This window comes from Chiloscyllium plagiosum, unplaced genomic scaffold (genome assembly GCF_037043375.1).
Source record: "Chiloscyllium plagiosum isolate Xiang-an unplaced genomic scaffold, Cpla_swu_hap1 HiC_scaffold_52, whole genome shotgun sequence".
In the NCBI taxonomy this organism is placed as follows: Eukaryota; Metazoa; Chordata; class Chondrichthyes; order Orectolobiformes; family Hemiscylliidae; genus Chiloscyllium; species Chiloscyllium plagiosum.
Window position 1 is genome coordinate 902,460 of NW_028270190.1, and position 25,926 is coordinate 928,385.

Genomic DNA, 25,926 nt, shown 5'->3' on the forward strand with positions numbered 1-25,926 from the left:
GAAGACCATGCTCTCACACCTATTTGCGCCTGTATCAACAGAAGGTGAAAGGGGATTCGAGAATTCGTGGTTTGAAGAAAGTGACAGTGAAAAAGGTAGAGAAAATTGGGGGCAGGATGGAAAGAGAGAGAGAGAGCACGTGAGAGAGGGAGAAATGGAGAATGTGAGAGACATATATGGTTTGGGAGGGATGGATGAATTCAGGTGAAGGCATGTCCTGGTGGGTGACCCAGAAGTAATAATCAATCATAGAGTGAATTTAAACGTATTTCTCAGCTCTTCCCCCGACCCCTCCGCTTCTGTGAGGATCAGGACTTGGGGCCCAGTCTGTCGTTTTCCAGCTCAACTTGTTCAACGCAACGACCAACAACAGTATAGTTCACTCTGCTGCTTGATATCTTTAATGAACAATTTATTATTTATAAATTGATGCTATCGATACAGTCTTTGTAATGGTGCCTTTTCTCAATGGCCTCTGAGTTGCGAGAAACATCGAAATGTGCCCTGTCGTCCCATGTGGGTCAAGGTTGGGTTGGAAAAAGCACTACTTTCAGTCTGCTACCATAGCGACTGGCTAATCCATTGTTGTAACATTCGAATGAAATGAGAAAATAGTGAATACATTGATGAATGAATGATTCAGATTGATTGATGAATTTGGGTAAATGGATGCTTGAGTACATTCTTCAGCTGCTGTCTGAACCTCGTCTGGGACACGGCATAAATCACAGTATTTGTGCAGCAACTGAGGAGCTGCAGCATGAAGGCCAATTCCTGCACAAAGGGAGCCAGATTCATAGAGCCATAGCCCAACCACCACATCCGGTTCCATATAGAATACACCATTAACGTTGACCATAACAGGATGAAATTGGCGGAGATAACAAACAGTAAGATAATGGATTTCTTTCGATTTCGCATTTCTGTGTCACATTGAACCTCCCCATTGGTGTGAGCCCGGAGTCTCCTGCGGGCTCTGCTGGTCACTATAATGTGTCTGACTGTGAAAGCATTGAGTAACAGAATCAGGAGAAATGGGATAGTTGGATTGAGAATGTGGTGGATGGTCTCGATTGCGACCCAGACACGGGAGTTATAAACAGCGGCTGTTACCTCACAAAACCAAGGGGAGTAGTCCAGCCAATACTGAGCTGTGAGCATAAAATACCAGAAAATGTTCTTCAAACAACTTAACACGGTCACTGTTCCCAGAACCACAGCCGCCGTTTTCTCGCTGCAGTATTTACTTTTCAGCTTTTGGCAACAAATGGCCACAAACCGATCAAAGGTGAAAGTAACGGTGAACCAGACTGAACAGTCAGTGGCTGCATAAAGCAGGACGGCGTGGATATTACACAGGGGAATGTACCATAGGAAACCAAAGTGTTCATAATAAACAATGGGAATGTGTCTCAATATCAGGTCGAGGATAATGACCAGAAGATCTGCCACTGCCATGGCCCCCAGGTAACGACTGACACATGGAGACAATCCACAATCTTTATAAAGCAGGACATAGATCGTCACTGCGTTAACTGTGAGGAAGGAAAACAAACACATTACATATCAGCCTGGAGGCAAAATATACAGTTTTATGAAAGACTCCGCGAGATTTTCAAATGTATCACTGCATTCCAAGAATGTTTGAAAGAATTGGAGCTGAAATAACAAATGGTATGTTCTGAATTACTTACAGAAATGCGAGAAAGAAACACAACAATCCCCCCCTTCAAAACGCATATGGCCACATCTTTACGAAAAAGTGTTTTCCAGAACATTCCCACACATTCGATCCCTTGGGAGCAGACACCACTTTCTTTCCAGCTCTTAACATGGAGAAGAAAACATTGCCATTGTGAGGGATTCCCTCCCAGCTCCTTGAAGACAAGCGGGGAATGGAAATTTCTGTCTTCTCGTCTCAATTGTGGTCTATCCTCTGTCGTGAAGAAATGTTAACCGAGGGAAAACATATTCACACCTTTAATTGCCTGAGGGGGCTTCGAGGCAGTGTGTTCTTATACTTGGAACTTGATCTCCTCCCTCTTGATCGTATCATTTGTTCAAAGTACTGACATCCGACCGTTCACAAATAATTTCAGTTCCAGCATGCTTCGAGAATTCTCATTTACGGAATGTTCGGTTGTAATTTTTCCAGTAAATGTCAGTTATCAAATGTTATGGAGAACTTCGGTTGGAGAATGTTCTGGGCAATGCCGGGACGGGAATGTTCTGGGGAATGCCGGGTGGAGAATTTTGTAGGTAATGTCAGTTATGGAATGTATAAGGGAAAACCGGTTGGAAAATTTTCAAGAGAACATCGGTTTCAGAATGTTACAGGGATTTGCAGTTGATAATGTTCTCAGAACTGGAGATTTTTGCAATGTCGGTCATAGAATGTTCTAGGAATGCTGGTTGGATAATGTTCCAGGGAAAGTCTATTATGGTTTATTCAAGTGAGGTCCTGGTGAATTTAGGTTGTACAATATTCTGGGAATTGTCAGTTATGGATTATTCCGTGAATGTTGGTTGGAGGAATGACTATCGTAAAATATTTCAGATTCCGTCTATTCTCGAATATTCTGGAGAATGTAGGTGACAGAATACCCTGAAGAATTTCTAATAGAATGATCCAGAGATTCTAAGTTAAGGAATGTGTCAGTTGCAAAATGTTGTGGGGAATGTCGGGAAGACAATGCTCCACTGAATGGAAGGGACAGAATGATCCAATGAATGTCAGTTACTGAAGGATCAGGATAATGTCGTTAAAGTATTATCTGAAGAACGTCAGTCAAGAACTTTCCACAGAATGTCGTTAAGAGAATGTCCTGGACAATGCTAGTTGCAGAAAGATCCAGGGAACGTCGTTGTGGAATGTGTTAGATCCATAAATATGCATTTCCCAAAGGGCCTTAACGTCCACGACGTTTGGTGAGATCAACGCCGCTTCGCCGAACGAAACTTTGCCGAAACATGACTCAGCTGGTTTCTGTACTCCAAAACATACAGAGTCAGGCAATGCTTTGATCATTTCATGTCAGATCCGTTGTTACGATCATATAATGTTACCTCTTAATCTTCCCCACCTCCTGTTCAGTTTTGAATAAACACTCCCAGGTGTAGAATGTCCTGTATATTATGTTCCCTGTTTCTCTAATGTCATTTAATTCAGTGTATGCATTGAGTGACTCAATCATTTCAGAGAATATAGCAAACACTCAGATACAGGGCCTTTCATTCAGCTTTATGAGGTATTATTATCTGCTTCGCTGTCATTTTTAGTCTTCATTTTGTCTGTTCAGGAAACAGTCTGACGTCGTCGAACTCACCGGATCAGACTGAATGAATAACGGGTCATCGCCATTCCTGGTTTTCTCCTATCCCACTGGAAGGCCAGTCTCACCACAATTGGTGGTACCGAACAGACAGTAATTATCCTGCAAATTCCCAGCATTGATTCCAGAACACAAGACATTTCATGGTAACAGGTCAAAGGTGGTCCAAAAAATAACCTAATGATGGGCAACTACTGCATTCTGCACCACCTCAGTGATATCTCAGTTCTCCTTGATGTTGAAAACAAATCTGAGGAAGCTTAGAAAGTAATCATTGTCTGTTTTTTCATGTCTATTACCAAGTGGGTCTCCTTAGGTCCACGCCTGACAGAGCAGGGTAACATCTCTAATACAATACAGCCAGATAATGGGAGGTGACATTTCGGGTAATAACGCTTCATCAGGAACAGCGGCAGGAAGTCTCCAGGGTGGAGTGATAAATGGTGTGGGGTGGATGTTGGGGAAGGGAAGAAGGTAGCAAAGTGTACAATGGGCGGATGGGGGTGGGGATGGAGGTGATAGGTTAGAGGTGAAGGTGGGGGAAGGTAGCAAGGAGTACAATAGGTGAATGGGGTGGGGACCGAAGTGATAGCTCAGATGGGAGGGTGGAGTGGACACGTGGGAAGGGAGATTGGCAGGTAGGACAGGTCATGAGCACTGTGCTGAGCTCGAAGATTGGAACTGAGGGAAGGATGGAGGAGGCGAAATGGGAAAAATTGGTGAAGTACACATTGATTCCTTGGGGTTGAAGAGTCCGAGGTGGAAGATGAGGCGTTCTTCCTCCAGGCGTCGGGTGGTGGGGGCAAGGCGATGGAGGAAACCTGCATGTCCTCGGCAGAGTGGGAGAGGGACTTCAAATGGGGTGGTGGGATTGATTAGTGCGGGTGGTCCAGAGATCTTCCATGAAACGCTCTGCGATGAGGCGTCGAGTCTCCCCAAAGTAGAGGAGACAGCATCGGGAGCAACAGATACAATCAATGACGTTGGTGGATGTGCAGATCGAACGTTGATGTATGTGAACGGCTTCTTTGGGGCCTTAGATGGCATTGAGAGAGAAGATGCGAGCACAGGTTTTGCAATGACTGTGGTAGCAGGGGACGGTGCCAGGATTGGAGGGTGGTTTGTTGAGTGGCGTGGACCTGACCAGGTAGTCACGGAGGGAACAGTCTTTCTGGAAAGCGGAAAGGGGTGGGGATCGAAATATATCTCTGGTGGTGGGATCCGTTTGGAGGTTCCGGAAATGTTGGCGGAAGATGTGGTTAATGTGAAGGTTGGTTGGGTGGAATGTGAGGACGTGGGTGGAGGGGGGGGGGGGGGGGGGGGTCGGTCCTTGTTACGGTTGTAGGGGTGGGCTTTGAGGGCTGATGTGCGGGATGTGGATGAGATGCATTGGAGGGCATCTTCAACTACGTGAGAAGAGATATTGCGGTCTCGAAAGAAGGAGGCCATCTGGTGTGTTCTGTGGTGGAACTGGTCCCCATGGGAGCAGATACAGTGGAAGTGGAAGAGTTGGGAATACGGGATGGCATTTTTCAAAGAGGTAGGTTGGGAATAGGTCTACTCCAGGTAGCTGTGAGAGTCGGTGGTTTTGTAAAAAATTGTCAGTGTCAAGTCAGTTATCATTATTGGAGATGGAGAGGTCCAGGAATGGGAGAAAGGTGTCAGCGAAGGTCTTGGTGAATTTAAGGTCGGGGTGGAATGTTTTGGTGAATTTGATTAATTGCTCGACCTCCTAGCGGGAGCACGTGGTGGCGCCGATGCAGTCATTACTGGAGCGGAGGAAGAGGTGGGAGTGGTGCCAGTGTAACTAAGGAAGATGGACTGTTCTACGTAGCCAACAAAGATACAGGCATAGCTTGGCACAAACGGGTGCCTTTGGCTATCCCTTTGGTCTGGAGGAAGTGGGAGGATTTGGAGCAGAAGTTGTTAAGGATGTGGACCAGTACGGGCAAACGAATGAGAGTGCCAGTGACAAAATACTGTTGGGGACGTCAGGAGAGGAAGAAACGGAGGGCTTGGAGGCTCTCGCCGTGGCGGATGGAGGTGTAGAGGGATTGGATTTCCTTGTTGAAGATGAATTGGGGCGGGGAAACGGACGTCCAGGAGGAGCAGGAAGGCATGGGTGATGTTTCGAAAGCATGTGGGGATTTCCTGGACTAGGGGGATAGGACAGCATCGAGGTGGGTGCAGAAAAAAATCGGTGGAGCAGAAGCAGGCTGAGAGAATGGGTTGGCCAGGGTGGTGAGGCTTGTGGATCTTGGAAAGGCGGTAGAATTGGGCGGTGCGTGGTTCCCGGAATACGAGGTTGGAAGCTGTGGGTGGGAGATCTCCTGGAGTGATGAGGTTCTGTATGGTCTGGGAGATGATGGTTTGGTCATTGGGGTGGGGTCTTGGACGGGGGGGGGGGGGGGGGGTGGGGTGTTCGGCGCACTTGTCTATGAGTTGGCGCAGAGGTCAGTGTGCCAAATTACCACTTCATCCCAAATTACCACTGCTGCTTTGAAGATGAGGTTGGGATTGGAGCAGAGGGAGTCGATGGCTGCTCGTTGTCAGGGTGAAAGGTTGTAATGGCGGAGGTGGGTAGACAGATTGAGGCGGTTAATGTCTCGGTGGCAGTTGGAACTGAGGAAATCGAGGGCTGGTAATAGGCCAGCGCGGGGGGGGGGGGGGGGGCGGTGTGGAGCAGGTGGATGGAGTATGTTGGAGGCGAGTGAAAGTATCCTGATAAAGTAGGCGGGAGTCCTGATATCAAGAGAAAGCTCGCAGGTGGAGGCAGTGGAAGAATTGTTCAATGTCACGATGCGTATCAAATTCATTGATGCATGGACGGACGGGGAGAAAGGTAAGGTCTTTGCTGAGGGATGATCTTTCGTCCTCAGTGAGCAAATAAAGTGGATGCAGTGGAAGCTTAGCGCTCTGACCTCTCCACCGCTGAAGCCCGACGCCAATCATAGACATCTCCTCCGACCGTCCGCTCGAGCATGACCCCATTCCCCCATCACGAAACAATCGTTTCCCAGACTATGAAGAAGCAAATCACCTCAGGATATCTGCCACCCATAACTTCAAACCGCGGAGTGCTGGAACCCCTGCAAAGCCTGATTCTACCTCCTTCCCAAGATCCACAAGCCTGACAAACCCGGCCGACCCATTGTGTCAGCCTGCTTCTGCCCCACCGCACTTGTCGCCACTTAACTCGATACTGTCCTATTCCCCGTGGTCCAGGAACTCCCCACATACGTTCGAGAGATCACTCACTCCCTCCACATCCTCCAAGAATTCCGTATGGTTCGCAGCTATGTCTGTCGTTTTGTCAGTCCATCCTCCGTAGTTGCACTGGCAGCACTCACCACCTCTTCCTCTGCTGCAATAATGATTGCTTCAGGGCCACATCGTGCTGCCACGAGATGGTTGAGCAATTCATCAACTTCACCAATGCATTATATTCCGAAATTAAATTCACCGGGACCATCTCTAAACCCTCCCTCCCCTTCCTGGACCTCTACATCTCCGTTAATGACGACAGACTTGACACTGACATTTTTTACACACCCACCGACTCCCACAGCTACCTGGATTGCATCTCTTCCCACCCTTCCTCCTGTAAAAATGCCATCTTGTATACCCAAGTCCCCTGCCTCCGTCGGATCTGCTCCCAGGAGGACCAGTTCCACCACAGAACACACCAGATGGCCTCCTTCTTCAGAGATCGCAATTTCCATTCCCACGTGGTTGAAGATGGCCTCCAACGCATCTCATCCACATCCCGCACCTCTGCCCTCAGACTCCACCCCTCCAACCATAACAAGGACAGAACCCCCAGGTCCTCACTTTCCACCTAATTAACCTTCGCATTAACCATATCATCCGCCGACATTTCCGGAACCTCGAAACAGACCCCAACACCAGAGATATATTTCCCTCCCCACCCCTTTCCACCTTCCGCAAAGACAGATCCCAAACTGGCTACCTGGTCAGGTTCACGCCTCCCAACAACTTACCCTCCCGTCTTGGCACCTTCCCTCGCCTCCGCAGGACTTGCAAACCCAGCGCACACACCACCTGACCCATCACAACCCAAGGAACCAAAGGACTCTTCCAAATCCATCAACGTTTCACCTGCAAATCCGCCAATGTATTGTATCCGTTGCTCCTGATGCGGTCTCCTCTACATTGGGGAGACTGGACGCCTCCTCGCAGAGCGTTTCAGGGGACGTCTCCAGGCCACACGCACCAATCAACTCCACCGCCCCGTGGCCCAACATTTCAAATCCCCCTCCCACTCTGCCGAGGACCTACAGGTCCTGTGCCTCCTCCATCGCTGCTTCCTCACCACCCGCTGCCTGGAGGAAGAACACCTTATCTTCCGCCTCGGAACACTTCAACTCCAGGGTATCAATGTGGATTTCACCAGTATCCACATTTCCCCTCCCCCACCTTACCTCATTTCCAACCTTCCAGCTCAGCACTATCCTCAATACCTGTCCCTTCCAACCTATCTACTCCATCCTCCACTCTGACATATAACCTCCATCCCCAACCCCATTCACCTATTGCACACTTTGCTACCTTCCCCCACCCACCTCTACTCACCCATTGTACTCTTTGCTACCTTCTACCCAGCCCCCCCCCCCCCCCCCAAACACCCTCCCAATTTATCGCTGCACCCTGGAGACTTCCGGCCGCTATTCCCGATGAGGGGCTTTTGCTCGAAACGTCGATTTTCCTGCTCCTCAGATGCTGCCTGACATGCTGTGCTTTTCCAGTACCCCTCTGATCTAAACTCTGGTTTCCAGCATCTGCAGTCCTCAATTTTCCCTCGCCTATGGGAAGTGATGACTGAACCAACAAGAGGGAAGTAATCTCACCTACTTACTTGTCACCGTTGTACCTGTCCCAAACAGTATTTTTCCGGGCACCCACCACCTCAGTCCTGACTGTGTGAAGTTCTCACCTTCATATGAAAGATTAGTCTTTATTAGTTTGATATAAGTAATTTATTACAGTGGCAGGATCCTCATTTATTTTAGGTGGTCGGAAATGTAACAAATGTGTTCTATCTAACTTTATGAATGACGCTAAGACAGATTGGAACCTAAGTTACCCCGGAGATGGAGAGATTCTGAATGGATAATCAATGGACAATCTGGTAGTTGGATTATGACATGGGTAAATGTTAACCCGTGAATGTTTCATGACGAAAGGAATGCAATTACTGAAATGAAGAGTGTGAAAGGATCTTGTGGTACATTGTGTACTGGAGTGTTCACTCTGTCCCGTAAAACATGAGGGAACTGTTGCTCCATCTCCCTTATGAGATGACGCCCCCTGACGCTCCTAGTATTCCCAATACTCTCAGTACGCAGGGAATATTTTGTGTAGTTGGAGGTGGAGAATGGTGAGAGTGATGGTGTTTTGAGCCATGGACCATTGGGGTAATCTATATACACGAAACTATCATTTTACCTCGTGGAGACACGAAGACGATGGGAATGGCTGATTGCTACCGACTGAAAAGGTTGTGGTTGCTTCTAGGACAGTAGATATTTACCAGCGAGATGAATACTGTCACAATGCCAAACTAATGAAGTGCAAGAGTGCGTTCAACCATTGGAGGAATGAGGACATGCCAACTCGGCTCAAATGACTAGATTCTTAAATACACAAGGTATTCCAGACACCATAAAGCTAGATGAGATACCTGAACTAAAACTCTGTACAGCACACCAAACTGCGTAGACCATTCCAAGCAATTCAACGAGAAACAGGGACGAGTTACCTGTCCATTTTGGGAAGCTGTGCAGCGAAGACCTGGAAACCGACAGCAGTTACCAACCCAGCATATAATGTCTTACAGACTCCCTCCGCCCCTCTCTCACCCAACTGCATTGCGTGGTGGCACTGTTTGATCATTACACTGCCTGAGGAAAATTGCAGCATTTTCTGGAAATGACAGGATGTGCCGCTTGCACTCATTTCCAGCTTCAGATCTTGATTGCGCTATGACAAAGGGGGGTTGTGCTGTGGCAATATCTGGCAGAGAGAGAGAGATGTGGGGAGTATCAGTTAAAATAAAAACAAAGAACAAAGCCTTAGGCAATCCAGATATTCCATCTAGACATGTCGCCTATATTCTCAGGATCTTTCTCCTAATGATCCCTATCCATCTCGCTCGCACACCATAGAACTCATTCGCCATCACCTTCTCCATCAGCCGAACATAGGGAATCTTATCAAACACCTTACGCAGGTTTATCTGAATCCATTCTCTCTTCAATCAGCTTTTTCACTTCCTCAAATAATTCCATTCATATTGGAACCCTGACTTTTCCAGCTCAAAACCATGTTTCCTATAAGCCCATTTTCATCCAAATGGGAACAGATAATATCCCCTCAATAGCTTCTCCAACGTTTCGCTTTGTGCAATAGACCAAAAAAAGGTAAGGTTCAGGGAAAATGTCAAAGATGGATGCACTTCCATGTTTAACAATAACAAACTGAAACCATTCAACACTGAACACCATTTCCTGCAGTTGAGGGGAATTTTGTGGGAGTTCTGATGTCCGGGAGCGTTTGTTCTGCAACTTAGTAACGGGAAGTGTGGTCAGCACAGTCTGTGAATCATTGTGCTGAATCTTCGATTAATTTGTCTCATTGTCATTTTCATTGACTGTGACAGAGGTATCATCTATACGAGGCCGACCTAGTTTTCTGGCGCTATCTTTCGATCTCACGTCAGTAGCGACCTACCCATCCTCATGGCAGCCCGCTGATTTAATGCCAGCCGGATTCTCCCACCACGCATGGCTGTCAGTAGTCGCTATCGCCCAGATTAATCGGATATTCTCTGATTGCTTGTGCTGGTGCCTTGCTTAAAAGTCCAATGGACGACAGTTGAATTGTCGACAGCAGTACTCAGGCCCTGGTGGGTGAGCTAGTACACAGGAGGAACTTTCTCTTCCCAGAGGAGGCCATACCACCAGCCACACCAAGCAAGATCCGTGCTCACTAGCCAGCTCAGATGAGTATCTGCAGTCTGAAGAAATGTCCAGAAAAATAGGACAAGCATCTTTCACGCTCTGTCACAGTATACTCACTGCTCCCTCATATTCACTGCACATCTGTTATTCCACTAACCCCCGAAAAAGCTTAATGCTCCATCATTTTCACTGCTGCCTGAAGCACCTCCACTCTATCGCGTGAAGGATAACCTGAAAATCTAAAGAATGTTCCACAGAATATCAATGACAGAATGGTCTGGAGAATGCCACTGTCTGGATGATGTTGACTATAAAATGTTTCAGACAATGTTCCAAACAATTCCCACGTTCATGAAAATGTAAGTCTCACAGTGCATCACACATAAGCGGAATGAGCAGAATTTTGCTTTGTTTTTTCGAATCACATGCGATTACGGTGCACCATGAGGTCATTCAGCTCTTCAGACTTGCTTCACCATTCAGTGAGATCGGGGCTGATCGAATTGCGGTTCAAAGTACATGTTACAGGTCAATCAACACTCCAGGTTCCAATCACTCACCGAAAGAAATGAGTGCACTTTTCATGTTGGCTTTCATTCAAGCATGTTTTCTGCACCCATTTCGACAATGATTAACTCTCCAAGTAATGCATTCCATCAGCTTTATATTTTTATATAATGGTAAGCACACTTAATGCACACCAGCCAAAAAAAAATGTTCACTTATTTCAGAGTTATTCATATCCAATCATAATTCACGTGTTATGCCTTATTACATTAAGCTAAAAACAACATCTCAATTCTTGTCTCATTATAAATCAGTTTCTAGCAGAACTGTTTTGCACTGAGCTATTCTTCTGAACCCGTTACCTTTTTTTTTTGCGTCTCCAAAAGTTTGTATTATCTTTGACATTTGACAATCTCTGTCTATCACGGTTATATAATCTCCCACTCAGGTGGGGGTGGGGGTGGGGAGACGGCTATTTTGTAATGCAGAGGGAGACTAACAGTGTCGGTTCAATTCCCCCACTGACAGATATCACCGCCAAGAGCTAGGTTTCTCAATCTGACCGCTCCTCCGTGGTGTGCTGATCCTCAGGTTGAACCTTTATTTCACTCTCTCTCGCTCTCTACTGAGAGAGGGCCCCATGGTCCTCTGTGTACATATTGAATTCATTCGATCACCGCCATCATTCTACAATTTTCTCTACATTAGCATTTTTTTTCGATTTTATTCCTGGTGTTCTGATCATCCACAGTTCTGGTCATTTTAGACCACGCATATTCCTAAACTGCATATTGCTTCCTATTCCCTGATAATACTTACCACTTCACCAATCGATCTGCCTATGCCACAAGCATATTCAATACCTCTCCCTGCAATGCTCTCTGGGAAAAGAGATTTCGAAAGTCTCACAGCATTCCGAGAAAAGAAGATGCATTTTCTCATTTGTTTAATAAATTGAAGATTTCTTTTTTACAGTTACTTTGAATATACCCGCTAACTGTACTTCAAATCAACATTATTGGAAGAGAATACTGCCACAGCTGTATGCACTCTGACTAAGAACACATCTGGAAGGTTTTGTTTGAAGGCTTATTTTGTAGTCTTTCCTGATAAAGGAAGTAATTGGCTTGCGTGGAGTTCATAGATGTTTCACTTCTCTTATTTTTGAATGAAAGTTTTATATTATATAGGCTAAAACAATTCTGCTTTGAGGAAAATGAATCAAGTGGAAACCCAGTGGGTGCTTGCATTGTCAAAACTTGTTGTCGTTTTACTGGAATCGCTACAGCTTGGCTTAGGCCATTCTGTCCATCGAGTCCTCACCGACCCTCCGAAAAATTTCCCATCTCGGTTCATGCCCCTTATATTTTCCCTGTCACCCTGCATTTCACATCGTTAAACGGCCCAGCCTACACATGTTTGAATGATGGGAAGATATTACAGCACTAAGAGAAATCCAACACAGAGACAGTGGAGTGTGCACATTCCTCAAAGAATATTACTTATGTGGGCCTTTGTTGTTATGAGGCAGCAGTACTCACCACAGAGATAGAACATAGAACATAGAAGAATACAGCGCAGTACAGGCCCTTCGGCCCTCGATGTTGCGCCGATCCAAGCCCACCTAACCTACACTAGCCCACTATCCTCCATATGCCTATCCAATGCCCGCTTAAATGCCCATAATGAGGGAGAGTCCACCACTGCTACTGGCAGGGCATTCCATGAACTCACGACTCGCTGAGTAAAGAACCTACCCCTAACATCTGTCCTATACCTACCCCCCCCTTAATTTAAAGCTAAGCCCCCTTGTAATAGCTGACTCCATACGTGGAAAAAGGTTCTCATGATCAACCCTATCTAAACCCCTAATCATCTTATACACCTCTATCAAGTCACCCCTAAACCTTCTTTTCTCCAATGAAAACAACCCCAAGTGCCTCAGCGTTTCCAGTTAGATATCATGCTAACTCAGTGGGTTCTACTAGTATTTGCTGCTGACTAAATACTTCTGCCTTAGTTGTCTCCGTCACGGAAGCTGAACCTTTCTGAGCCCTTCATGATTGGCCATTTCACCAAAATGATTATATTGAAAACGTGTTGTGACCATTGGAGGAGCAGGACTGAAAAAAAACACAGCGACATTTCCAAACACATTCGCCACAGGGATGAGGAGAAATTTACGAAGTGGGAAATCATTCAAGTGGGAATTCTCTTTTCCAGATCCTTTTGAAATTAAATGTTAAGATTATATCCAGCCTGACTTTTTTTTTTGATTTCTGGTCAACCAGTCAATCCCGTAGAATGGGATGTTCACAGAAAAGTGCAGCTTGGCTAAAATTCGATGTGCCACATTTTTATACACTCGTTCAGTAGTGGTGACAAAGGATCGTTTAGATCTCTCGTGCCCCTCAGTACTATGTTCTCAAGTTCCACTCAGCCCTTCGGATCTGCTACACATGAGCAGATTGAGGACCTTAGTTAGATGTCTGTTTGAAAAACTAACTTGGAAAATCCAGGTTTGTACGACGCCCTGCTCCAACCCCTCTTCCTATTTTTTCCGTGAAATACTGCATGCAGAATTTGACACTGATTCTGAACATCTACTTTGACAAGTCTCGACTGTGTCTTATATTTTGCAGAAATATCACCACTCATTCATTTCAGCGACATTGAATACTCGCTTTAACCATTTTAGACTTTTTTTTTGATCAGTCAACATTTTTATCTGCACGAAATGAAGTAAGATATTTACTTGATTCAATCGCATATTAACTTTCTGTTTTATACATAGGAACACCCGCCCACTTTGAACTGCAGTTTGTTTTGGGAATCTGCTCCATTAAATAACAGCCAGCCTTGTGTTTTTCTCTGTGGCCAGGTCCATAATCTCACACTTTAATATTACCATAAGCACTATCTGCCAATCATTTTAACTATTCACTGATTTTCCTATATTCTCTTTCAGATTCCTTACCTCTGAGTGCTGGCCAAAGCAGTTTCTACAAGTTTAAATTCTTCAGTTTGTGATTGAATACTCTCCTTGACACCTTCTGTGATAAACAGATGGTTCGGCTGCTTATTGAGGCCTTTTCTTTGAACAGAAACAACGATTTCTGGGAGTTATGAAAACTCCCCTTATGCTTGTACAATTGTACATCAACTGACTTCCACCACATCGATTTTTACATTCAGCTTTAGAACACACATCAGACAAAAATCTGCAGTCTGGACGCCAGGTTTTTGTCAATTACTTTTTTGGAGATTCAGGTGAACACATGATCACCTGAGAGTGACTCCGTCCGTCCAAGTTCTCGATTTCTATCACATTCCAGTGAAAAGCATCCGACATGATCTCCTTTTTCCCTCTATCAAGTGATCGACAGCTCTAACTGAGATGGACATGATCTTCAGGTGTGAATTACGCATTTCCTGTGATTCACTCCACACCCTTTTCTTCCTTACCGGAATTATAGGTGTCCCCTTGTCCGCATTTTCCACTGTGCTTGAAATCAGAAATAATCACTATCCGTAAATTCCACCATCTTCAGCAGGACCGCGCCATCAATCACAGCTGTCAATACCACTCCCTGCTGCCACTACCTCCTATTATCAGCATCTCACAGAGGCCATTTCCAATGTGACAACCTCCATCAGCCTCAACACTTCCACATTCCTGCTTGGCACTTTCCCATGAAGTTGCATAATCTAGTGCACGCCGCTTCACTCTTTCAGTCCTTAATGTCCAACACCCCAAACATAATTCTGGGTGAATCAGAATTTCACTTGTACTCTTGCAAACCTGTCTCTTGTCTTTGCTGTGCATATCTGAGCCTCCTTTACATTGGCAAAACCAAACAGAGCCTGATTTGAGAACGAGTTCAACTCTGTAGGAATAACCTTGACCTTCTCATTGCTTCCCGTTCCAATAAGCGATATTCTTCTCATGCTAAAATTTCTTTCCTAGGCTGCTGCCATGTCCCATTGAAGTCCAGGAGTAACCATGGCCATAGCCTGCACACAGGACTCAATAGGACTCACTCACTCATTTTCTGGACCAGCACATTTCCATCACTGATGTCAGGGATCAACCAGAACCACCTACTTTACCAGGAAAAGAGGGAGACATGACGGCATGAAGGTGACATGCATTCAATTTCTCCCTCACTAGCAAAATCCTAGCAATTGTTAAAGCCATTGAGATTACATTAATTTAAAGCAAGACCTGTATTTCAGCGGGAACTGAGATATTGCTGCCAGATCTGTTTATCATTCCTGCTGCACCCGACTATTCCTTTCAACTGAACGTTTCTGAATGCATCATTTCGAGTGTATGGTGATCTCTATTAAAGCAAGAGTTAATGGGGTCTGCCTCCTGATCAGTAACTCCTAGTTCTCAAATGTAGAGCACTTCGTTATTTACTCTTCCTCGGACCCAGAACATGCCATCCTCCCGACGACCCATCCACCATTCTGACAGCAGTCTATATCACACACCATGGGGAATTGAAAAATAAAATATGTGCCCCTACAAATGCACTTTGTTAGGGAAAAGGGAGGCGGATCCAATTATCTAAATGGAAAAAGAAAAAAAAAACAGAAATCTGGAGCGTAAAGTGACTTGGGAGTCTTTGTCCAAGATTCTCTTTAGGTAAACTTGCTTTTTGGCATAGTAATTCGGAAGGCAGGAATAATCGTATCACTCATTTCGATCGCACTTGAATACAAACGCAATGACCTGCTTCTGTGGATTTACAAGGCTCTGGTAAGAAAACATTTGGAGTAGCATGAGCAATTTTGGACTCCATACCGCGAGAAGGATGTGCTAGCCATGGAGCATGTATCGAGGGAATTCACTCGAATGATCCCATCAATGAAGGTCTGAACATATGAGAAGCATCTAAGGATTCTGAGACTCCACTCAATGGAGATTAGGTGGATGAGGAGGGATGTCATTGAAACATAGCGAATGTCGAACAGCTAGATCAGGGTGGATGTTGGGAACATGTTTCGATTGTTAAGATTGACTGGGACCGAATGGCACAAACTTTGAGTAAAGGGAAACCATTTAGAAATGATTCATGGACAAATTTCATCAGTGAATGTGTGGAATGAACTACCAGAGAGGTCAGTGGAGGTCTGGTTATTAATCAAACGATAACTATGTTTTTTTTTGTTGATGAGGGTATCAACAGTTGGAAGGAGAAAGCGGGAAAATAGAATTGAAAACTTTTCCGAGTCGAACAGCAAGGCGCTGGAGAAAAACAGAGATTGGGCAAATAATAGGAGCAGGAGAGTTGGTGTTTCGGATATAAATACTTCATCAGCAATGTGAAGGGCTTATATTCGAAACGTTGACTCTCCTGCTTCTTAGATGTAAAGCGACACGCTGTACTTTGCCAGCGCCACGATTCTGACTTTCCAGCATCTCCAGTATTCACTTTCTCCGATTTGCTGAAAGACCTATCAGTCACTATTGAGCGGCCGAATGGCATAATGTTTGCGCCTATGGACTTACGGTCTTAAAGGGACTTGAGATGGAATATCCCGAGGTTTTAATCATCCTCGGTGTCGACATCAAAGAGGCCAATCACAAGAGGGTACTACCAAAATACCACCAATAGGTCTCATCTCCCAGAAGGAGGCTGAACATCCTTGAACTTTACTACACAATCATGAAAAGTTCCTATCGCTCTAAACCCTGTCCGCTCCTTGAAAAATCAGATTGCAGTACTGTGTTTCTCCTCCTTGCTTACAAGCAAAAGTTAAAATTTGAGAATCCACTGCAGAAACTGGTCTAAGGCAGTGGAATAGTTTCTGCTGGATGGCTTGGAAGCTTCAGATTTGTCTCTCAGACCATAAGAAAATAAGACATAGAAACAGAAATTAGTCAATTCATCCCATCGAGTCTGCTCCGCCATTCAATCATGGCTGACAAGTTTCTCAGCTCCATTGTCCCGCTTTCTCGCCATAACACTCATTCCCTTGACAATCAAGAACCTAACTATCTCAGTCTTAACTTTCCCCAACGACCTGGCTTCCAGAAACTTCCGTGGCAATGACTTTCATAGATACCCCAATCCCTGACTGAAGAGGTTTATCCCTACCTCCATTCTGTCTTCATTCTGGACGCTGTCCCCTCGTATCCTAGTTTCTCCTACCAATGGAAAATTCTTCTCAACAGCCAATCTCTCCAGGTTAGCTCTCAGTGTTCTGTATGTTTCAGTTGGAAACCCCTAATACTTAGTGTCATAGAGTCATAGAGATGTACAGCATGGAAACAGACCCTTCGGCCCAACCGTCCATGCCGACCAGATATCTCAACCCACTCTTGACACACTTGCCAGCACCCGGCCCATACCCCTCCAAACACATCCTATTCAAATACCCATCAAAATGCCACTTAAATGTCGCAATTTACCAGCCTCCAAAAATTCCTCAGGCAGCTCTTTCCATGCACACACCACTCCCTGAATGAAAATGTCATCCCTTCGGTCTCTTTTATATTTTTTCCCTCTCATCCTAAACCTATGCCCTCTAGATTAGGACTCATCGATCCCAGGGAAAAGACTTTGCCTATTTATCCTATCCATGGCCCTCATAATTTGTAAACCTCTGTAAGATCACCCTCAGCCTCCGACGCACCAGGGACAACACGGCCCAGCCTGTGCAGCCTCTCTCTTTACCTCAAATCCTCCAACCCTGGCAACCTCCTTGTAAATCTTTTTCTTAACCCTGTCAAGAGGCGAGAAGTGGCAGATAGAGTTCAACCTGCGAGGTGATGCATTTGGGAAAGTGGAATTTGAAATCTGAGTACAGGATTAAGGATAGGATTCTTGTCAGTATCATGGAACAGAGGGATCTTGGTGTGCAGGTACTTTGATCACTTAACATGGCAGACCCAAGTGGACAGGGTTGTTAAGAAAGCTTATGATGTTTTGGCTTTCATTAACAGGGGGATTGAGTTTAAGAGTCGTGAGATCTCTTTGCAGCTCTATAAAGCCTTGGTTAGACCGCACTTGGAATACTGTGTCCAGTTCTGGTCGCCCTATTATAGGAAAGATATGGATGCTTTGGAGAGGGTTCAGAGGTGGTTTACCAGGATGCTGCCTGGACTGGAGGGCTTATCTTATGAAGAGAGGCTGACTGAGCTCGGACACTTTTCATTGGAGAAAAGGAGGAGGAGAGGGTACCTAATTAAGGTATACAAGATAATGAGAGGCATAGATAGAGTCGATAGCCAGAGACTATTTCCCAGGGCAGAAATGGCCAACACGAGGGGCCGTTGTTTTAAGCTGGTTGGAGGATAGTATAGAAGGCATGTCACAGGTGGGTTCTTTACACAGAGAGTTGTGTGTGCATGGAATGCGTTGCCAGCAGCAGTTGTGGAAGCAACGTCATTGGAGAAATTTAAGAGACTGCTGGACATGCATATGGTCACAGAAATTTGAGGGTGCAGACATGTGGATCAATCGTTGGCACAACATCGTGGGTTGAAGGGCCTGTTCTGTGCTGTACTGTTCTATGTTCGATGTTCTATGTTCTATGTTCCATCTTTCCGATAGGAAGGAGACCAGAATTGCACACAATATTTCAACAGTGGCCTAACCAATGTCATGTACAGCCGCGACATGACCTCCCAGCACCTGTACTCAATACTTTGACCAATAACGGAAAGCATACCAACGCCTTCTTCACTATCCTATCTATCTGCGACAGCACTTTCAAGGAGTTACGAACCTGCACTTCAAGGTCTCTTTGTTCAGCAGCACTCGCTAGGACGTTACCATTAAGTGTATACATCCTGCTAAGATTTGCTTTCCCAAAATGGAGCACCTCACATTTATCTGAATTAAACACCATCTGCTACTTCTCAGCCCACTGTCCCAACTAGTCCAGATCTTGTTGTATTCTGAGGTAACCCGCTTCGCTGTCCACGACACCTCCAATTTTGTTGTACCACTTATGCTCGCATCCAAATCATTTATGGAAAGGGCAAAAAGAAGAGGACACAGTACCGATCTTTGTGGCACTCCACTGGTCACAGGGCTCCAGTCTGAAAAACAATCCTCCACCACCACCCTCTGTCTTCTTTCTTTGAGCCCGTTCTGAATCCAAATGGCTCGTTTCCCCTGTCTTCCATGACATCTAACCTCAATAATCAGTCTCCCATGGGGAACCTTGTCGAACGCCTCTGCTGATCCACCCTAATCTATTCTCTTTGTTACTTCTTCAAAAACCTCAATCAAGTTTGTGAGACATGATTTCCCACGCACAAAGCCATGTTGACTATCCCTAATCAGTCCTTGCCTTTCCAAATACATGTACATCCTGTCCCTCACGATTCCCTCCAACAGACTGCCCACCACCAAGGTCAGGCTCACCGGTCTATAGTTCCATGTCTTGTCTTTACTGCCCTTCTTAAGCAGTGGCACCACGTTTGCCAACCTCCAGTCATCCGGCACAGTACCTGTGACTATCGATGATACAAATATCTCAGCAAGAGGCCCAGCAATCGCTTCTCTGGTTTTGCACAGGGTTCTCAGGTAAACCTGATCAGATCCTGGGGATTTATCTACCTTTACCCACTTCATGACATCCGGCACCGCCTGCTCTGTAATCTGGACATTTTGAAAGATGTCACGGCTATTTCCCTAAAGTCTATATCTTCGAAATCCTTTTCCACAGTAAGTACTGATGCAAAAGATTCATTTTGTATATCCCCCATTATCTGTGGCTCCACACAAAGGCCGCCTTGCTGATATATGACGGGCCATATTCTCTCCCGAGTAACACATTTGTCCTTAATATATCCATTAACACCCTTTGGATTATCCATAACACTATTTGCCAAAGTTATCTCATGTCCCCTTTTCCGCCCTTCTGATTTCCCTCGTAAGTATACTCCTACTTCCTTTGTAATCTTCTAAGGATTCACTCGATCTATCCTGTCGATACCTGACATATGCTTCCTCCTTTTTCTTAACCATATCTTCAATTTCTAATACTTCTAAATAACATCAAGTATAAATCCTGCATCCTTAACAAACGTTCCTAATTTGTTAAACCTTTCATTACTGGGTTTATTCTCGTGAAGCTCCTGTGAAGACACCCCAGTGGCAACAAACTGTTATTGCTGCATGGGTCCCAATACTGCACACAATGTTCCAATTGTTGTCAGACCAGAGAGTGACGGAGTCTTAGACGTGCATCCCTTCTTTTATATGCAATTCCTCTCAAAATAAATGTAATAATTGCATTTATCCTCCTGAACGTCGACTTATTCTGGCAAGTGGTCCTTGAACAAATCCTGGAAAGTAACTCTCAAGTCTCTATGCATTTCAGACTTCGGAAATCTCTCCCTATTTAGAAAAGAGTCTTCGTACCAAAGTTCATGACTTCACACTTCTCTCCTACACTTTTCAAATCCGTCTGCACTCTCCCCGCCCCAACAATACGAACTGCCCCTCTACTTATTTTGTATCTTCTGCGGACAGAAGCTGATCGCACAGTTCCTTCATGTAGATTGCTAATGCAGACAGTAAAAGGGTTTGGTCCCGAACCTGAGCTTGGTGGGCCAACATTTGTCTCCAACAGCCGTCCTGAGAACGCTCTTTTCCTTCTCATTCCTCAGATTTCTGTCAGATAGTCAAGCCTCTTTTCAGGCATTTTTCCTACTCTATAGTCTCCTGCACAGCTTCTTTTCAAAGGCCTTCTTTATGTCCAGGTAGTTAACATGCATGGACTCTTGTTTGTTTGATTGCTCCTTACTTTCTCAAAGAAGTCTTGCGGATTCTTCAGGCAAACTGCCCCCTGAACGAAACTTTACTGACTTTGCCCTATTTTACCATCCACATCCTAATATTTAGAAATCTCATCGTACACAATGGATTCCAAGCTGTAACCCATCACCGAGGTTCGGCAAAACGGTCTAAAATGTTCGGTCTTTTGCCTTAGTCATTTTTGAAACACATGTGTTGCATTAGCATTTCTTTCATTGCGCTCAGACTGTCTCTCATCCTCATGGTTCCTGAAAGATCACCATTAAGGCCTCCGCTATCTCTTTGGATATCTTCCTTAGACTTCTGAGATGTAAACTATCTGGTCCAGCTAATTAATCCATCTTCAGGCCATTCAGTTTTTCGCAGCATCTTCTCCGAAACCTTCTCTCAGATCTGCCCCCTTCACCCTCTTGAAATTTTGGATGAAAGATATTCAATCATTCAGTGGCTAATCTGAAGGAGTGATACCACCATCATCAGGAAATATGTAGAGGTTGCGTGCCAAATGGGGCAATCAGGAGATTCGCCAGCCTGAAACTATGGATGAACCAGGATCTATGCAAGACCAAATGTGTTCATTCAATGCTGACGACTCGGACTTTCAGAAGAATTCCAGATACAACTTCGATAAGCCCATTAAAGATGCCACACTGTGCTACGTTTGAGAACCAAGTTAACTGCATGGACACCTGTCGCTTTTAACATGGCTAAAAAATATAAAGCTGAGCACAATTTCTAACACAATACATCCCTTTCTCCCAGCGGTCGCATATTATTATAGAATCCCAGCAGTTTGGCAACAGTCCATTTGGCTTAACAAGTCCACACCGACCCTGCAAAGAGAAACCTACCTGGATCCATTCCCTGACGCTATTGCACTCGATTAATCCCTCACTAATGCACCTACCCATTACGTCCATGAACAGTACGGGAAATTTATTATTTCCAATTCACCTAAACTGCATATAACTGGCATAGTGAGAGGAAACCGGAGCACCCAGAGAAAACCCACACAGATACAGACAGATCGCGCAAAGGCCTCGCAAACAGTTGCCCTGAGCTGCAATGGAACATAGATCCCTGCCGCAATGAGGTAGCAGTTCTAACCACTGAATCATTGCATTGCCTGCTTGGTTGACACAGCAGGCCATTGAAAATTTGTCACCTGCCCGAAAGCCATAATGCACTTACTCTCTCAGTGAACACCACATATGTCCGACCAGCTTTTTTGTGAGTGAACTCAAGGAAAGCGACTGGCCCAAATGGATTCCCCGGCACTGGTGGGAATATTCGCTAATATCTTTAACCTGTACTTGCTACAATCTGAAGTCCCCACCTGCTTCAAGAAGGCCAGCAAAATCCGGGTATCGCACAAAACAAATACAACGTGTCTCAATGACTTCCATTCTGTGGCTCTCACCATCATAATTATGAAAAGCTTCAACAGATACTTCTTGCTCATATTAAATTTATCATGACTTGATCTCTTGCAATTTGTCGACCGACCCAATAGGTTCAAGTTACATACCATCTTTCTAGCTCTACACTACCCACTGGAATATCTGAACATCCATATGACCTACATCAGGCTTCTACATTATGACTACAGAATCGCCTTACAACACAATGCTTGTGACCAAACTAATGTCATTGCTCTAAGACCCAGGTGGCGGCCCTTCCATCTGCAATTGGAATCCTCAATTCATGACCCAAAGACCATAAACAGTGAAACGAGACAAAACACTTCCTCCACGATAATCCTCCATGCCGACGCCTCTCAACATTATGCACTCAGCCCCTTATTATATTCCCTGGATCCGCATTCATCTACAAGTCAATTTTAGACTGAATATCAAATAATACTGAGACAGAAGTAAAAAATGGTGTGCTTTGTGATGTGATGCAAATCTAACAATTATTACCTCAGTGTCACAGAAACTAAAGTGCTAATCATCAATTTCAGGAGGAAGGAGTCGAAAGCTCCACTTCCTCCACCAATACAGCTGAGGTGGAGACAATCGATGGAGTCAAATGCCGAGGAATTGCAATCATTAACAGTTTGGCGTGGGCATTCCATGTCAATTCGACATCTAACAGGTCGCAACGAATGGACATAAAAAAAGCTTAAGTCAATGAATATTTGCTTGGCAGCCACTTTGATGAGTTGTTGATCAGCGGTGCTAAATTAGCCCTCTGCAATTGCCTCGCTGGTATGTCATCTTACGCATTTCAAACTCGCTGATCATTTAGATACAAGCTTGTGGGCACCCCAGTGCTTCATAATGTTTTCCCAGACTTTCTGGTCTTTCTTTTTGAGGTTTCCACAATGAATGCTACATTTAAGTAACATTTGCCAGGTGCTCTTTCTCCATGTTAACTGTCAATGTATGCATTCTTCCCCACTACTTCAGGAAACGTCTTACTATTCTCAAGAACTTGAGTTCTGTTCAGTCCCAGAAAAGTTACGTGGCTACATCTCACGTTATGCTTTTTTTCGAACAAATTGTGCCTCAGTGTGTTCATTCAAACTCCATTCCAATTTCTGCTAACCACTATGTGCATTCCTTTCTGTTTTGATGAGAGTGGGGATAATGATCGTCCTTTCCGTCTGAAACTCATTTGAATCTTTTCGTCTACTGCTTTTAAAGGTTTCTGGAACTATAACTACTTCGAAATCTATGATTCTATGAAGATATTGACTAAAGCCTACTTTTAATATTGTGCCGTACTGATTAACTTATTTCGGAGAAACATCTAATTAGTTTGAAATGTTTTTTTTTTGTTTATCTTGTGCGTAAAAAAACTGCTGCTGATCTTTCGGTTGCAGAGGTACTATTGCTCCACTTGTGACATTTCTACGCGCCCTATCTGCTGTCAGATATATTCTGCTGCATTAGCCATGGGCAACTATCAGTCATGTTGTGCAACGCAGACTTGATTAGTCCAAGCCGAGACTGAGGGACATTTCACTGACAGATGTGATCAAGTGCTTCTGAAGACGAACAGAAAGGCTTTGCCAAACGCAATAACAATATGTTGCAGTACGCAGAGAAATGATGGATGGATGGGAGTTTTGTGTCGGTTCGGATACATTACTTGGAAAATTGACTCAGAATTCCATCTTCAGTTTTGGGGTTAGGAGTGTCATCAGCAGGTTATTGGTGTTATTAAGACTGTATTTCATAGCTCCAGGTTCAAGTTGTAGATGGGTGAACGAGTAAAATATATTCTGGAAGTGTTAGTTGTTAAAATTATGAATGGTCAGGATATGATTTCAGGAATCAGCTCATGGTTCAAGGGATCATCACATCTGGAACTCATCTCAGCCGCAAATATTGCTGAGGCATGGGATGGAGTCAGGGAAGGAAACCGAGTTCGCAAACAAGACAGAAGATAGTGACCTGCAGGCTACAAGTATTTAAATAACAAGAGCAGGGATGCAATGAATCATAGTTCAAAGATGAACTTTTAACGGTCAACACAGATCCACGAGGGACAGTGTCAGAAGCAAAGAGGGGGAGTGTAGATGACCAATTTCACAGATGTGGTTAGTAGTGGTTTGTCGAGTGAATAACTGGACTCGATGTCTCAACAGGAATGTCAGTGGAAACGAGTGTGAAGTAAATTTATATAAAAAACAGTAATACATTTAAACATGGTTAAAATAAATAATAATGGGCAGTGGTACTTACCAGGGACACCAACGATAGCCAGGATAGGATAATAAAAATGTTGAACAATTAGAAGTGAAATATTGATCCGTTGTGATAATGGCCATTGGTTATAATATGTCGAAAGATACCAAACAGCCTCAGGTAAACCTTTGGCAATTGTTAGAAAATTGCAATCGATTGTTCTCAGACTTTGATTCATTTTCTGTCCATTCAAGTCTCTTGTTCACAGACTCTGAACCCTCCTCTACCTTTCTCTGGAGCCGTTAATGGCCCCACTCTGACTGTGAGATCACTCATTGAATGGTATCAATTTATTATTAAAATATGGAAAATCTCCACTGGGACAACCGGAATCCAGTGAGACTGATGTTATTCACAGACACTGAACAAACATTATGCTGAACACTCCAAGGGTTTTTAATCATTCATCCTCATGTATGGGAGTAGTGCCAGGGATATGCAAGGTTGCGTATGTTTCAACCCATTTGGAAAATAAAACAAGGATAAAATAATTTACCAGCTGCATAAAGTGACTGCACAGTAAACTGGTTAGGACACTTTTGTAACATTGCGTGCAATTGTGATCTGCCTCCTATAGGAACGGTGTGGAATTCGGAAGGGTGCAGAAAAGAATATTGCCAGAGTTGAAGGGTTCGTGCTGTTGGGAGAGTCTGAACAGGATGGGGCTGTTTTCCCTAGAGTGTTGGTAGCTATAGACGTTCATAAATCCACGAATGGGCAATGATGTGGGCCACAGACACGGTCTTTTTGCTGGGAAGGGCAAGTCCAGATGTGGAGGGAAACGCTTTAAAAATGGTCTTTGAGACAACTTTTATTATGCAGAGGATGGGGCATATATGATGTCAGTTGATAGAGAAAGTCATGGCAACTGGGATAACTTAAAATTTCACAATACATCTAGATCATTATATGAATGGGAAAGAATTTACGGAATATGTGCCAACAGCTGGGACTTTTGACAGATAACAATGTTTATTGTCCTTTGACTTTGTGTAATCCTGCTACTAGTTTTAAGAGATCTGTTATATATTTTTTTCGCAATGTTGAAACATCATTCACAGCATTGACACTGCTGCTCAATGACTGGAACAAGCATTTCTGTCCCAATGTGCCTGGTACAGACGGATAGGAGGAGGTCATTCAGCCCACTGGCGGCTATTACTGTACCAGCTGAAAAGGCAGAAAGTTGGAATGTTGGCAAATATTATAAAGGTAATGTTGGAAAGATAAGGAAAAGACACTACAGCTGCAAGAAGTCTTAGTGAGACTGTACCTGGAGTACATAATCTTAGCGTTTTAGAGACCTACAGATCATAGATAGAGCCTTTGGTCCAAGCTGGTCCAGACCTAGCTAAGTGTTCATTCAAAGTATCAAATTTTGAGAATGCTAAAATGTTTTGCAGTCGCATCACCCAGTTCCAAGCCTGCAGTTGCAGAAAATAAACTTTAAATCTCAATAGCGTGGCCAACACTCTTTCCTTCCAGCCTAAACGGTCAATTTCCCTTTTATTCTGAAATGAACATGTTAATATGACTGTCATCTTCCTCACACACTGACACCACCTGGACCTCACTCAAACAAATCCTTCGGCTTCTGCCACCGGAACCATTAATGATGACTAAAAACCAA

The 25,926-nt window shown here is 44.5% G+C and overlaps 1 protein-coding gene across 1 annotated transcript; it reads right to left on the bottom strand.

Moving 5' to 3' along the window:
- Positions 1-639: 639 nt before the first annotated feature.
- On the bottom strand, positions 640-24,474 carry LOC148134729 (putative G protein-coupled receptor 139). Its single transcript, XM_087985349.1, has 2 exons — positions 24,294-24,474; positions 640-1,535 (listed from the first exon to the last, which is right to left on the bottom strand). The coding sequence occupies exons 1-2, from the start codon at positions 24,472-24,474 to the stop codon at positions 640-642; spliced, it is 1,077 nt and encodes a 358-aa protein (XP_087841475.1).
- Between the last annotated feature and the right edge of the window lie 1,452 nt (positions 24,475-25,926).

Bases quoted from the DNA above. Each gene is read 5' to 3' on its own strand.
- LOC148134729 (XM_087985349.1), bottom strand. From the start codon at position 24,474: ATGAATCAAAGTCTGAGAACAATCGATTGCAATTTTCTAACAATTGCC. The intron at 1,536-24,293 runs GTAAGTACCACT...CCTTCCTCACAG, and splicing joins GGCTATCGTTGGTGTCCCTG to TTAACGCAGTGACGATCTAT.